Source organism: Lissotriton vulgaris, chromosome 3_1, assembly GCF_964263255.1.
Source record: "Lissotriton vulgaris chromosome 3_1, aLisVul1.2, whole genome shotgun sequence".
Lineage (NCBI taxonomy): Eukaryota > Metazoa > Chordata > Amphibia > Caudata > Salamandridae > Lissotriton > Lissotriton vulgaris.
Window position 1 is genome coordinate 37,653,039 of NC_141689.1, and position 16,754 is coordinate 37,669,792.

The 16,754-nt window shown below is 47.9% G+C and overlaps 1 protein-coding gene across 1 annotated transcript in view; it reads right to left on the reverse strand.

Annotated features, from left to right (window-relative positions):
- The window catches only part of LOC147725883 (long-chain-fatty-acid--CoA ligase ACSBG2-like), a 661,758-nt gene that overhangs the window by 251,523 nt on the left and 393,481 nt on the right, over nt 1-16,754 (reverse strand). The window contains exon 7 of the mRNA XM_086962812.1: nt 8,657-8,821. Coding sequence (XP_086818938.1) covers nt 8,657-8,821 — 165 coding nt within the window. The remainder of the gene's footprint in view (nt 1-8,656; nt 8,822-16,754) is intronic.

Below are 16,754 nucleotides of genomic sequence, written 5' to 3' on the forward strand. Positions count from 1 at the left end.
CGCCTATACCACTTCTGCCCAGAGTGCTGAAGAAGATCAGGCGCAACCGGGCCCAAGTCATCCTTGTGGCTCCGGACTGGGCACGAAGATACTGGTATCCCGAGCTTCTCAGCATGTCAGTCGATCCCCGATTCGTCTGCCTTTTCAGGAGGACCTTCTGTCGCAGCAGCAGGGGACGGTCCTCCACCCGAACCTGTCCAGCCTCCAGCTCCATGCATGGAGATTGAGCCATGACATTTGAGGCCATTTGACTTGCCTCCTGAAGTCTGTGATGTCATTCTGGCAGCCAGGCGTCCCTCCACAAAATTGGTATACGCCTGCAGGTGGAACAAATTTGTGGCATGGTGCACAGCAAAGGCTGTGGTTCCCTCTTGACCAGCAGGGCTCTGCTCTGGGCATTATCAAGGGCTACCTTTCTGCCATTTCCGCCTTCTTAAGGCTACCTGATCAGCCCTCTTTGTTCAAGTCTCCAGTTGTAAATAGGTTCTTGAAGGGCATCACTCATATGTTCCCTCCTGTTCCTTTCGTGATGCCTCAGTGGGACTTAAACTTTGTCCTGACTAATCTGATGTGCGCACCCTTCGAGCCACTTCATAACTGTCCTCTTCGTCTTCTTACCCTTAAGACTGCATTCCTGGTTGCCATCACCTCTACCAGGAGAGTGAGTGAGCTCCAGGCCTTTCTTCTAAACCTCCTTTCCTTTCTGTCCATCCGGACAAAGTTGTGTTACAGATGCGACCCTCTTTCCTGCCCAAGGTAGTCACAGCCTTCCACATCGGGCAGTCCATCACCTTACCCACCTTCTTTCGGCCTCCGCATCCCTCGAAAGAGGAAGAGAGGCTCCACCGTCTGGACCCAAAACGTGCGCTCTCATACTATCTGGATCGCACACGCCAGTTCCGGGTGGATGACCAACTCTTTGTTGGTTATGTGGGCGCTAAGAAGGGACGGGCGGTGCACAAACTGGCCATTTCCCGATGAGTCGTCTTGTGCATCAAGGCTTGTTATTCTTTGGCTAAAAAGGAGCCTCCTGTGGGGCTACGTGCCCATTCCACTCGGGCCACGGCGGCTACTACTGCCCTGGGTCGGGGAGTTCCCTTGCAGGACATTTGTCAGGCAGCTACGTGGGCCTCGCTGCACACGTTCGCAAGACACTACTGCCTGGACAGCCAAGTCCAGCTTTTTCGGCCGTTCGGTCCAGGACTTTCTGTTGTGATCATTGGTTCGCTGACCCACCACCGGGGCTGGTATTGCTGGGGTATCTATTCTAAGTTAAGGAATCTAATACTAACCTGTTTCTTTCAGATGCACAAGTTACTTACCTTCGGTAACGATATATCTGTAAGAAACAGTAGTTAGTATTAGATTCCTTACCGCCCCACCCATCCTCCCCGTTCTGCGAACCGATATCTAGGGTTGAGGTCATCCCCTTTCAGGGCCCTAGTTTCATGGCACCAGTGCTGGTTTTTATCATGGCTCTGCGTTGCTGGCTCTGAAAAGCTGTGTATAAGAACTGACGTCAGCGCGCGAGGGCGGCGTCTACAGTATTCCGGTGACGTCATCCCGGCGCCAACGACGCCCACGATGGACGCGGAGCCGCAGACGTAGTGGCAGTACTTTGTGTTGTGCAGTGTTGTTCCCTCATTGTTTAGTATGGGTGCTCTGTGGATGGAACACCCCATCTTTCATACCTTGCACCACTGTGCAGGCTGCAGAGTACTTGCATTTTGTTCCTACCAATGGTTGAGCAGAGCTATCCATTTAAATACACTCTGATAAGTCTCAATAAAATAGATAGATAGGGTAAAATAGATAAAGTAGGAGTGGCATGTAGGTCACATTGGAGAAAATAATTTGTGCAGGGAGTGGAATCATACTTGAACTTTACATCCACAGCACCTAAGGAAGAGGCCCACTCTATCCACCGTGGGTGTAGGGCACGAACATTCGAAATGTTTGCTTTGGTGCCTGCCTCTAGTGCCTGTATGGGAGAAACAAGCCACTATTTTTTTATCATACATTCCTTTACCACAAATTTTGCGGTAAAGGAATGTATGGTAAACCCACCCCCTAAAAACTAAATCAAACCCCTTCCACTCCCTAATACCTGCCTCATAACCCTTCTCCTCCCACCCCCTAAAAACTTACAGGAACCTCCAACCTCCTAAAAGCTACCCAGAACCCCTCTCACCCCTAAAAACTAACACGATCCCCTCCCACCCCATAAAAACTATCACAAACCCCTCCCACCTCCCAAAAAACTAACTCAAACCTCCCCACCACCAAATACTAGCACAAACCCTCCCACCCCCTAAAAACTAGCACGAACCTCCCACCCCCTAAAAACTAACCTGAGACCCCCACCCCCTAAAAACGAACACAAACCCTGCCAACCCCACAAACCCTTCCACCCCCAAAAAACTAACATAACCCGCCCTCCAACCCCGAAACCCTCTTACATGTTCATGTCTGATGCTCCTCTGAAATCCGCCCTGCACCAACACTAGACCAACTTCGACTTAACAACGCACACTTGTGGCTAAGGCTAAGTCGTTGTTCGTGAGGCCCACTGTACCCACCGTGGGTGTAGGGCACGAACATTCGAAATGCTTGCTTTGGTGCCTGCCTCTAGTGCCTGTATGGGAGAAACAAGCCACCATTTTTTTAATCATGCATTCCTTTACCACAAATTTTCACGGTAAAGGAATGCATGGTAAACCCACACCCTAAAAATGAAATCGAACCCCTTCCACTCCCTAATACCTACCTCATAACCCTCCTCCTCCCACCCCCTAAAAACTTACATGAACCCCCCAACCTCCTAAAAGCTACCCAGAACCCCTCCCACCCCCTAAAAACTAACATGAACTCTCCCACCCCCTAAAAACTAACCTGAGACCCTCACCCCCTAAAAACGAACACAAACCCCGCCAACCCCACGAACCCTTCCCACCCCCAAAAAACTAACACAACCCGCCCTCCAACCCCGAAACCCTCTTACCTGTTCCTGTCCGATGCTCCTCTGAAATCCGCCCTGCACCAACACTAGACCAACTTCGACTTAACAACGCACATTTGTGGCTAAGGCTAAGTCGTTGTTCAAGCAAGTCGTTGTTCGACTTGCGTGACTCCAAAATTCGTTGTTCTGGAGTCATTATTGAGGATGTTTCCCCGTTGTAAGATCTCCGTGATGCACATTGCGAATAGAAAAGACAGTTCTTATAGCAGTCAGTAAACGTCAAAATGAAAATTTTACTCCATCAGAACTAAAGGCGGTTAGATATTTACTCTCAGGTGCTATATTTTGACTAAAGAGTCGATTGGAATCATCCAGGGTTGTTTTATATTTTCTCCCAACCAGGTTCATCACTAAACCGGTGCTATGTGCATTTTGCATTGGGTATGCTCGCGTATGTGAATTCAAGTTCCTATAATCTAAGACTATCCTAAAGCCGCCGTCCGGTTTGGAGACGTGAAAAAGGAGCATGTTCATGGAAGAGAGTCTAGGTGTTGTTAGGCCTTTATACTATACTGATCCAGTATTGTTTTAATGTCATACTTGGCTTCTGGCATCAAAGGGTCTCAAGCCTGTGACTGCTTAAAGGAAGAACACATGGAATAGAATCTCTATCCCACCCACTTGGTTTCTGTTTAAGGCCTGCTTTACAGCTCATTCACTGGTGTAAATCTCTCTCTGATGTCTTCAGGCACTGTGGGAGAAAAGGCAACTCCGATGTCTTTCTCCCCCGGGGTGGTTCCCTAACAAAGACTGGAGGCCAGTCTTCTTCAGCTAATAAGATATCATAGTCATCCGATAGGTGTAACCAGAAGATTGATTTAATGGTGTGTGATAAGTTTCCCTCAATCTGTAGGTTTAAATCAAAAACTCTATCAGGAGGATTTACATGTTGGTGTGCAGTTTCAACTCATATATATTCATCAGTTGGATTTGCAGTCAAAACTTTCTGAAGCGTTTGACTTCTGCTGCACTGTCTAGTGCTCTTGACCGAGTCCTCATCCGTAGAACTCGTAGCTGTATCAGCATGTTTTTAAGACAGATCTGCTACTTTCTTCTTTTTTATTGGAGTCTTGGAGGTCGATCCTTTCCCCTCCCTTTTTAGGTCTCGTGACCTACAATGCGCGCAAGCGCATTGAGGGAATGAGAATTCAAGTGGCCAAAATCCTCGGGTTTTCAGCCGCGGTTTTCTTTAAGTTCACGTGAATCACGTGATTAAAAATGCACGCGCATCGGCAGCATTTCTCCTGCAGGCTCGCAAAAGGCTCTCCTCCCTCCCCACATCAAAAGCATCAATCACCCTCCCACAGGCTTCCCCAGTGCTGCCCCACCCCCTGCTTCACAGCCAGGCCATCTGTTCCCTGCCAGACCTCTCACACCTCCGTCACAGCATGCCAGTGTACTTCAAAGGCTTATCACTTCACACGGCCGGCCGCAGGCCGTGCAACCAGAGCACTTCAGTTGGTGCGCACCCCCCTCCCAGCACTGCCTTGTTACTCTCGGCAGCCGTGAGTCCCTAAACACTTTTTATATTTAATTAGCAGCAGCAGCATTTCTCCTGCGCCAGGCCACATCAAAGGCTCTGTGCCACTTTCACCCACACAGCAACACTTACAGACACGCAACGCCACTCACACCCACGCAAGCCCACTATCATCCACGCAACACCACACTCACCCACGCAACGCCACTCACCCAAGCAACACCACTCACACACGCAACCCCACTCACACACGCAACCCCACTCATCCATGCAACCCCACTCATCCACGCAACGCCACTCATCCACGCAACGCCACTCATCCACGCAACGCCACTCATCCACGCAACGCCCCTCACACATGCAACGCCACTCACCCACGCAACACCACTCACACATGCAACACCACTCACCCACGCAACGCCACTCACTCACTCACTCAAGCAAAGCCACTCACACCCACGCAGTGCCACTTTCACCCACACAGCACCACTTTCAGACACGCAACGCCACTCACACCCACGCAAGCGCACTATCACCCACGCAATGCCACACTCACACACGCAACACAACTCACCCAAGCAACACCACTCACACACGCAACACAACTCACCCATGCAACCCCACTCATCCACGCAATGCCACTCATCCACGCAACGCCACTCATCCACGCAACGCCACTCATCCATGCAACGCCACTCATCCACGCAACGCCACTCATCCACGCAACACCACTCATCCACGCAACGCCACTCATCCACGCAACGCCACTCATCCACGCAACGCCACTCATCCACACAACGCACTCATCCACGCAACGCCACTCACACATGCAACGCCACTCACCCAAGCAACACCACTCACACATGCAACGCCACTCACCCACGCAACGCCACTCACTCACTCACTCACGCAAAGCCACTCACACCCACACAGTGCCACTTTCACCCACACAGCACCACTTTCAGACACGCAAGGCCACTCACACCCACGCAATCCCACTATCACCCACGCAATGCCACACTCACCCAAGCAACGCCACTCACCCAAGCAACGCCACTCACCCAAGCAACGCCACTCATCCACGCAACGCCACTCATCCACGCAACGCCACTCATCCAAGCAATGCCACTCATCCACGCAACGCCACTCATCCACGCAACGCCACTCATCCATGCAACGCCACTCATCCACGCAACGCCACTCATCCACGCAACGCCACTCACACACGCAACGCCACTCACACATGCAACACCACTCACACACGCAACGCCACTCACACACGCAACGCCACTCACACACGCAACACCACTCACACATGCAACGCCACTCACACACGCAACGCCACTCACACATGCAACGCCACTCACACATGCAACGCCACTCACACATGCAACGCCACTCACACATGCAACGCCACTCACACACACGCAGTGCCACTTTCACCCACACTGTGCAGTGCACAATAGGTCTCGCAGTAGGAAAGTTGGAGCTATTGGTTTTGTAAATGACAAAGCCCTTTATGTTTTTAAAATGAAAACAAAAATAAAAGGCATTGTTATTTGCAATTGTAATAGCTCCAACTTTCCTACTGCGAGACCTATTGGCAACGCCAGTGCTTGTTATGCCTGATGTCATTCTCGCGTCTGGCTTCACATTTCCTGGTATTCTCTCCCTTTCTTCAATTCTTGGATCAGCTCCCTCTCTCGGTTTGTTTACCGTCAGTGTCCGGGAAAAAACGTGGAGAACGGCCATAAGAATGCTCATGTGTTCAGGCTTTTCCCTGTTGAAGAATGGGAAAGCTCATTGGCTCTCAGCCTGCATTGCTTTCTGTCACACCAAGGCCAAGCTTCCATTCCACTTTAGGGCGAGGGCACATTCCACCAGAGTCATGCTGTCAACCGTGCCACTCTATGTTGGTGTGCCCTTTAAGGACATCTGCCGTGCAGCCACTTGGAAGAGCAGGTATACATTCACAAAGCACTACTGTCTCAATGTGGACATAGAGGCTGATGCAGCCAAGGCACAGACTGGTCTCAGAAACCTGTTTCGTTAAAGGTGAGCCTGCTTGCCTCTTTTTCATATATTTATATATTATAATGTGTACTGCCGGCTATTCTGATTCAAGCAGGTGAATATATAAAATATTAAATGTTTGCGCAGAAATTACTTATTTTCAGTAACTCCAGTTCTCCAACATTGGTATCCTTTACATGTTCACATGCGACCCTCCCCCTTCCCGGTCAGAGGCTTATCCAGTTTTATTCTCACTCTTCTGCTTTGAAATCTGAGCTAATGTGGCCTCTAGGTGGAACTTCCACCTCATTGGTTGATGTTTGGGTTCTTTCAAATGAGATGTTTGTGCTACTAAATATAGAATGTTTGTTTAGGTCTATGGCCATTTTCACTATATACTATTTTTTAATGTACTGTGGATTCCCAGCCTGACAACAGGAAATGATTCAAGCATGTGAATATATAAAAGATACCAATGTTGGGGAACTGCAGTTACAATAATAACAATTGTTTTACAGTGCAATAGTCAACACACAGAGAATTGATTGTATGTGTGTCTCTCTGACCTCTCCCGCCCTCTCTCTTTTGCCCACTTGGTGGACATCCTAATGTGAGTGGAGCTTTTAGTATGTAATATTTGGGTACCTGGGCTATGTTTTAGAGAGCCAATGTTGTAGATCATCCTGGGAGTGCCTAGGTTTCACAGCAGTTGTGTGTTTGTCTCAATAAAAAGGTTTTCAAAACGTTAAATATTTTAGTAGCCATTACATTTCGTAACTCTAATAACTATCAAGATTTTCTGAATGGAGTATATTATGCAAGTTTCACAGAGATTTCCTCTGCTGGTCTCCAGTCTACACTGATGTGAACACCTGCCGATATCAACATATCAGGTACACATATAAGGGGTCGGAGTCTAATATAAACAAATAGGAAAAAACTCTCAAAGTAGTACTTGTTTTCTCAGTTAAAATGCTTTCATATTATCAAAGGCATCAATGTAGCTCAACAAACAAAGAAAGGATTCAATACATTCGGTGCATATTTATTTAGCACATCTTATGTTTATAAACTGCATGAATTTCAACCCAGAGGGTAGGTGATATTGCAATTAATGCATTGGCAATATAAGCTTAGAATCAACACATTTCTATGTCCTTAAATCAACTCAAAAACATGTCAATGCGCTCAAGGTGCATAGAGGAAAAGGGTTAATTAGAAGGGATGGGTAAGTGGGGGTGAAGGTGGGGACCGGGTAAAGGTGGTGTGACTGAGTAGAAATCACAGTGAAAAATGAAAAGCCTTTACAGCCTATATAGATCTGAAGGTTCCAAAAACAATCTCAAACATAGGTTCCGTAGTTATCCATTATTTAGTCCTATGTTTGGAAACATGAGGAGTAATGCTAGTCGACGTTTCGACCCCTGAAAGGTGCGGGTGATTCAGAACCTCAGGATGGGGTCTTCATCAGGACGTTGGATTATAACAGGAGCGCTTCGCATGAGGCCCGTTTGGGCCTACAGCCTGGGGACCTTCCAAGGTTCCTTAGTGATGCGTGAAGTTGGTAGCTTTTCTCAAAGTCGTTCAGACTTGTGGGGTTCTGTTGTTCACTGGACCGGCCGGTCCGTGGTGGAACGCCGTGTGTCTCTGATCGTAGCGCTAGTCTGTCTCTTTACTCTCCTCTGGCTGTCAGCAGTGAAGTGAGCCACCGCATATCAACATGGGCAGAGACCAGACGCTTCCAGAAATACCAGTGGCAGGGACTCTTTATGCAAATATCTGCTGGAAAGAGTGCCATATATTATATGAAAGGAAGCTACCAAGGGATGGGATGACGTAAAGGCTGTTCCTAAGGAATTATGGGCTAATGGATGCTAAGGAGGAAGGTTTATGATACCCAATATTATTTATCAAGCTTGAGCCTCCAATTCAGGCTGTTCAACATTATGAATACATTTAGCTGGTCTGGAGTGGTTTATAGTGGCGGGTACTGGGGTAGGGGTCTTTCAACATTTAGGTGCAAGTTCTGGTAGCAGTTGTTAAAGATACTAATTAATGAGCAAAGGTAGAGCATTAAACACACACAAATTAGACAGTACATTTCTATTCACTACACACACAAATACTGCTTATCATTGAGGTACCTTTAAGGCATCCTTATTTGCAAAATAGATGGTCCATCCATTGCATATTGGTAGCCAGATGTCGAAGAATTGTGCAGCAGCATGGCTCAGTGGCAGGAAACTGACATGAATCTCACATTCTTGCACGCCAGAATATGTGCCAAACATTTTCGCCAACCATGTGACCTGCATGCACAAACAAAGGAGAGAGAAAAATTGAGTAACAGAAAATTTCATAGGAAAAAAACCTGAAGCCTGTCAATAATGTCATTGAGCTGCACTGATAAGATATAGCTAAGCACTTTATCTGTTGTTTGGAAGGTTGAGAAAATATCACTTCCACACATCGCACTCACTCTCTTCCTATGTCTCTCTTCCTACCTCTCTCTCTTGCTATCATGACACCCCAAACAAAAACAAAACTAAGAGAAGATGAGACAAAGAAACTGAAAACAGAATTGGATGAAAACAAAGGAGCAGTACACGCAGGAGGCTAAACCTCTTCAATGTATGGACTGTAATGTTCCCTGTATGGTGTACAGGGGTGTCCTTTCCTCTGAGTGCTTGCCTGCTTGTATCTGTTATTCGGTTTTGATTTTTGGTATTGGCGTCTTTATAATCCAGGGTGTGCACTGAGGCCTAGGCCTGTCCCTGGCTTGAATAGGTCCTGCACTTGTCATGTGAGCTTGAAGGGTGCACCAAGCACGCCCTCATTGACCGATAGTAGACAGCTGTCCCTGTCATGGGTTTGGTATGTAGAGTGTTGGTGGGAGCCTATCGTGTTTTGAGATTCCGTAATGTGACTTGACATTTTTATCTGTGTTTCTGGAGCAGGGTCCTACTGGCCTTTTCATGTAAAGTTACAATGGACCTACCCAGTCCCTATCACTAGCATGCAGACTGCATGTGTGGAGAAGTGTGGCTCCCTGGTTAGAGGAGGCAGACCTGGAAGCAGAGGTCAGCCCGGGACCAGGGTTCAATTCCCGGCTCGGCGGGGTCTTGAGTCCTAAAATGTCCATGGACAATTCTCGCCCCGGTGCCTACTCGATTCACGGGTTCACACTCTGCGACTCTGGGCAATAGCTTACTTAATCTCCACAACGGCCCCTCGCGACGAGATGCCTGGCTTTCACCTTGCGGATACCCTGCCGGGGTTATCTCACAGGGGAATACCAGGACGGGTTCCCTAAGCAAGCGCTTAGAAACTGCTTGGTGATTTGCACTATATAAATTCCTGTACATTTACATTTACATGTTAATATATGCGGCCTGCATAGTACATGCATCATGTGGGAATGAGTCAGATTCTTAGGAGCCAGGGGACTGTAGTTTAGATACCCCAGGCCCAGCTTTACACAAGATAGAGGTGAGAGTTGTGTTTCCAACTTTGAAAGTATACTGCTCAAATATCTGAAGCAAGAAGGCGAGAACCTAGATGCTTTTGATGTCCAGTAATGTATCTTGCTTAGCAAGGAAACCCTATTTAGTCTTCCTGAACAATGCCATTTGATAGACTGTCAGGGTGTGGGGTGGTACTTTTGTAAAAGGTGAGAAACCCTTTAGGCCGCCATTTCGTCTGTTCATGAACTCTCCTTCAGTGGACTGACAACAGCCAGGTGCAGAAACCCCACACCTCTTTGTGCCTCTGTTGTCGATGCTCCAGATTGGAGACCATCCTGCTGTGAGGTAGGAGAGCCTTATGCCTCCTTTTCAGACACACTCCTTTAGCACAGGCGGTAGACAGGCAAGGAGTTGTTAGCTCCGAGGAAAGACGATTGTCCTGTATGGGCCAAGGTTTTTTGGCTAAAATATGTAGGCAAGAGAAGTTGAGTGGATACGAACCAACATGTGTTAAGGATACATCCAGCATTCATTTTAGGTGTGGTATGGGTAGCCACTGAATAAAGGATAATTTCTGGTTTTGCCCCTAGCCATTTTTACCTGGAACCCTGCCCTTGTCCAGAGCACTCAAGCTATTTCGAGCATCCAAAGTTAGTTTTGTCTGCTTGAAGCTCTCTAGGGTGGTAGTACACCTGCCCAGGTGAGGGGAGGTATCTATGATGAAGCACGCCGCCAAAAGACAGATGAAGTGTCTTCGTTAATATCTAAGATATGACTATCTTAAGTATAGTCTTCACACCCGTGTGTATTGCAACAACTACCCTGAGCATAATGCACGCATTCTTACACTCAGGGGGCCAGGTTGGCTGTATTTTGCAGACAGTGCTATTTCGACAGAAATATTGAGCAGTTCTGCTCTCTCTCTTTCACGCAGCTCAGCACTGCATTTTCACTTGCTACGCTGTGTTACTTGAAATGTTTATAAATCCAGGCCTAGAAGCTTTTGCATCTGACTCGAAGAACCTCTAGTCACACCTTGAGGAAATGCTGCTTCGTGAAAAAAATGTCGTTGCTTTTGCATCTGACTCAGGGGGGACCACCAGCATTGGTTTGAGGAACTGTAAGTCTGTGAAAGAATTTCCTAAGATTAAGCATCTGACTCAAGAGGAGTTTGACTTTTTTAATTCAACTCCCAAATCTCAATATATCTATAAATGTTGACCCTTAATTGCTGAAAAACTACTGAACGTATCTACACCAAATCAAAAAAAGTATGTGGGCGCAGGCATTAGTTTCGCTGCCCGAGCTCTTGTGGGTAGGGAAGCTCAGATTGCTCCCGCCAGGCAGGAGCTATGTTGGCTCCCGCTTCACTCGAGATAGGTGCATGCGGTGAGCCGGAGAGGCCACAGAATCCCTGGGGCTTCCTCCTTTGATCCCCAATGTCGTGTCTTGTGGATGCCCTAGGTAAGTAACAGGGCACTCATATTAGGCCACAGGGATAGGGTTTCTGGGACTGGAAAAGCATTGGAAGGTGGGGTCGAGTTTTCCCCTCCTATTAAGAAAAAAGACCCTGGGTAAGTGGTCCCTGAGGTGTCAGGAACCAACATGCAGCATTATCTTGTTCATTATGTCTATGGTCACAAGAGAGCAGATTTAATCATGTTAAACCCTTGGATGTTCCATACATCCTTTTTATAATGTCATAAAGAGTGTAACATTATTATGCGGATAAGGGGTTAAATATTAATTATTTCATGTCCTGGTTTTGTTTTCTCCTTTAAGAAATGTTCATAGATTCACAGATATAATCAACATAATTCTACAAGTATTTTAGGAATGTGCAATACTTTTTGAACAGTCTGTCGGGTTTTTAAATACGTGCTTGTTTTGAAAAACGTGTTCATGGTCCTGCTCAAAGCGCTCTGCAGCTTGATGTCACGTTGCAAGCAAGTTTTCCTTAGTGTGACTGACAATGCCTTGAGTCAAGCTATAAATAGGGGCCATGTCAAGATGCCGCACTTGACTTCGTTACCCTCCTGCTGAGCCTGCCGAGAAGACCGGTGTTTCAGATCCATCGCGTCACAAGGAGAACAGCGGTTCAGGCACGAGGCAACAAGGAGCTTTCATCCAGAAAAAGAAGTCGAGTTCTTTTTCAGGACAGGGCTACGAAAGAGTGACTCAAAAACTACCGCCCCATCTCGCTCCTCCCATTCCCAGCCAAAGTCATTGAGAAAGCCATCAACAATCAGCTCACCGCCTTCCTCGAAACCAACAAATCCCTCGACCCCTCACAGTCCGGCTTCAGAGCCAAACACAGCACCAAAACCGCCCTCATCGCAGCAACAGACGACATTCGAACACTACTGGACAACGGAGACACAGTCGCCCTCATCCTCCTTGACCTCTCTGCAGCCTTCGACACAGTCTGTCATAACACCCTTATACAACGCCTCAAAAACACCGGAATTCAAGGAAAAGCACTGGACTGGATCATCTCGTTCCTCGCCGGTAGAACTCAGAGAGTCCGCCTCCCACCTTTTATGTCAGAGGCCACCGAAGTCATCTGCAGCGTTCCACAAGGATCTTCTCTCAGCCCAACCCTCTTCAACGTATACATGAGCCCCCTCGCAACCATCGCACGTCAACACAACCTCAACATCATCTCCTACGCTGATGACACTCAACTGATCCTCTCACTCACCAAAGATCCAAACACCGCCAAAACCAACCTACATGAAGAGATGAAAGAAGTAGCCGAGTGGATGAAGCACAGCCGTCTTAAACTGAACTCGGACAAAACGGAAGTCCTCATCTTAGGTACTTCCCCTTCCGCCTGGGACGACTCTTGGTGGCCAACGGCCCTAGGAAAAGCACCCATACCGACGGACCACGCACGGAACTTGGGCGTCATCCTGGACTCTTCACTCTCGATGACCAGACAAGTCAACGCCGTCTCATCATCATGCTTCAACATCCTACGCATGCTCTGTAGGAAGGTGGATATCAGACTATGGTTACCCCCAACTTTTTGCCTGGTGTTTTGCTGGTTTTTCGTCTTAGTTGACCTGGGACCCTGCTATTCAGGACCCCAGGCCTACTGCTCTCTCTCTAAAATGGATTCCATGTACCTTAGGTGCATATGTAATTGGATACTGAGTCACCTTATCAGTCCCTGTACAATGTACCTTAGGTACCCAGGGCATAGGTGTACCCAGGGCCTACCTTGGTAGGTATTATGCCACCCCTGGCTGGCCATCTAAATCTGACACAACTGGCTGCACGACAGCTGGGGCAAGGTGGTGTAATCACCCTTTGCTTGAGATATAGTAAACCTATATCTAACCCTAAAATGGACACATGTATTCCTATCAGTCACTCCTATGGCAGGCCTTAACAATCCTGAAGGCAGAGTGTTTGGAATCATGTGAGATGGTGCTCTGGCATGAGCTGAGCCCGTTTGCTGCTTGCGGAACCAAGTCCTAATAGCTGTTCCATGATAACGCGTACCATATACTCTTAAGTGCATTATAATCCTCGCGGTTATTTGCCAACTTTGGTATCGCTTTATCAAAACATGTCGAGTAAGGTGTCATACGAATTGGAATACTAAACCCTCGCCAATTTTGGTGACGTGGTTAGCATTCCACCCTTCTAGAGGGACACAACATGTATGTAACTGAGAACCCCTGTTAAAGTTAACTCGAGCCTCAGCATCACAAAATGGATGCTGCCACCACAGACACAAGTCTGACCGCCTGCTGCTGGGAGTCCTTCCAGCGAGGAGAGCTTGGACAAAGGGTTTCCTGTCAGGGACGGTGCTAGCACCATCCCAGACAGGGTTTTGTGTATCCCAGGTAGGCAGGGCTGAGAGGAAGGTGACTGCAAGTGGCACCCCGGTGCTCACTGTGCATATGCCGGCTTGAACCAGTTCCAGGGGCACACCAGCCCCTGAGCTGGGGAAAGTCCGGACAGGGGAGAGGGGTGTAAACACCCCCCTTCCTGGTCCCACCCATGGGCAGGACCTAGTCGCGTGCCAGCCCCTTTCTTTAGTATAAAGGTAGGAGCGGGCCCCCTTCCCAAAATAGATAATTCTGAATCTTGATGACTTTCCACGAAAGAACTCTTGAACCTTTCTGAAGACTCTCCCTTGTGGCTAAGGAGTAGCCACCCTGCACCAGCGGGCACCATCTAAGCGCATGCGGTTTGCTGCAAGTCCATCCTCCGGATCAAGACTGCCCAGCTCGACGAGACCCGGATTCCCTGGCACCTCTGACCTCTACCTACATCATCAGCCCAGCTGAGATTCGTGGGTGTGACGAGACCTCGAGGGACTGGCCATCTTCAAAACTGCACGACGCTTATCCAGCACGACCACCGAGGGATCCTCGAGTGAGTGCTTTGGGGTTTGAGAAGCCCTAACCCTGAGCAGCTCCAGCACCGAAGTCCAGCCCCCCAGCATCCACGAGATCTGCGTGGGGCCCTTCTGCTCTTTGCTGCTCACCGCGTTGTCCGGCTACTTGCCTGCTGGCTTGTGGCCCTCCTGACGACGAACCACGACACTTCCATCTCTGGTCTGGTGGCTCCAGACTGGCCCTTGCTCCCCTCCAACAGAGGAGCACCCCGGACCCTCCTGGTCCACTCCAGACGCCATTTTGAATCTACCGCGTGGGCTTGCCTTTGCCAAGGTTTGTTGCCCCAATCCTGGGTCCAGCATCGCCGACAGCAGACATCTTCGTGGGACAGCTCGCACCTCCATCCTGGTCACCGACAACGCCTCCTGGTCCGAGAGACTGCAGAGCCCAGCGTCGCCCACTCACCTGGTCGAGGTGACTTCATCCGATGCCATCCTGGTGCCCATCTGATCACTGGCTAGTGATTAAGAACTGAGTCCCCTCTGCTTTCAGGTCGTCTCCATCATCGATCTAGGCTTGGATCACATCGAACTTCATCACTGGTCGCCTGCCAGCAACTTCTTCTTTCAGGCTCCATAGACTGTAACGAAGATTCCCGACGTCTTTTGAACCCTATGCAGCCGCAGCCCCTGGGCTAGGTAACTCGAGCATTTCGGTGCTCCAACGTAGGTTCACTATCTAAGTGTCCAGATCCTTTTTCGTTTTCAGCCTAACTAGTCGGATTCGTCCGATAACACTAACTTTACGAAATCTATCATCCATAGACTTTGTCCCGCATCCCGCGTGAGAGTGCACACTCTGCACCCGATCTCCCTAGGCCTCCTGCTCCTAAACTTAGGGTTCTGTAGTGTAGTCCTAGCGATCCTGAAGCCTCTGGATCCAGTTACTTACCTGCTAGTATTTCGCATTGCACTGTTGTAGTATATGGTTTTTCTTGCCCCTCGGGCATTTGTGTAAATTGTGCAACTTAAAGTATTTTCCTAAGAGTTTTGTTGTGTGCTTAGCTCCCTGACTCATAAAGAGATCAGGGTAGACTTGTTATAAATAAATATCCTTTTATTTTCATAACAACTTGTGTGGTGTCCTTTCACTTGGTGTTCAAGGGGTATATGTGATGGTATAACAGCTGGCTTAACACGCCCTCTAGAGTTTAGCCTAAAGACTGCTCTTGTCCATGCTACTAGGATAGCTGGTCTATAAGGTTGACTTACAACCAATCATCAATAAGGGTCGTTTGGAATGATACATAGTGATCACTAGAATAGTGAGCACTGCATAGCAGGCCAACTTCTCACATGCTCAAAAAAACATTTCGCTGGATCCCCACCGAAACTAGAAAAACGGTCACACACGCACTGGTCACAAGCCGAATGGACTACGGAAACACCCTGTACGCCGGTACCACCGCAAAACTTCAGAAAAAACTCCAACGCATCCAAAACACTTCAGCCAGACTCATACTAGACATCCCTCGCAAAGACCACATTTCCGGCCACCTGAAAGACCTCCACTGGCTCCCCGTCAATAAGAGGATAACGTTCCCTCTCCTCACCCATGCACACAAAGCCCTCTACGATCTTGGACCCGAATGCCTCAACACGCGCCTATCCTTCTACACCCCCACCCGCCAGCTGCGTTCGTCCAACCAAGCCCTCGCGCTGTTCCGTGCATCCACAAAACCACCATGGGGGGAAGATCCTTCTCCTACTTAGCGGCAAAAACCTGGAATTCCCTTCCCATCCACCTACGCCTTATTCAAAACCACCTAGCCTTCAAAAAACAACTTAAAACCTGGATATTCGATAAATAATTCTCCCCCCTTCCTCAAGCGCCTTGAGACCCTCTGGGTATGTAGTGCGCTATATAAATGTTGACTTGACTTGACTTGACTTGACTTTTTACCAACGCTTGTTTTCTTTTGACAACACTGGATTCTAAAAGGAACCGGGTCCAATTTTTATTGAGGTTGCAATTTGGCTTCAGATAGTTTTAAACACAGAAGCCAATCCTGTTTCAATATAAGACATTTGGGACAATGGTAGTAGAGTGTAAATCAAACTATTAGTGACAATTGGAATTCCTTTTGTTATTATTACAAAGGTGTTATTTATCATGATTCCTGTACTAGTGTTATAGATTAAGGGTTTTTTAATTGAAGCTTCTTCCTGACCAAGCATCAAATATCCAGAGCTGAGTTAAGCTAACATAGGTAAAGCACAAATTTCGAATTAAGAAATACTTGATGTAAAGGTTGACAATTCTCTTTGATATTCATTTGATTACCTTACCTTTGTTTTTAGTAATGCATATCAGAAAAACCATTGATGGTAAAAGAAAACAGAAGAGCTAGGTAGTTGCACAAGAAT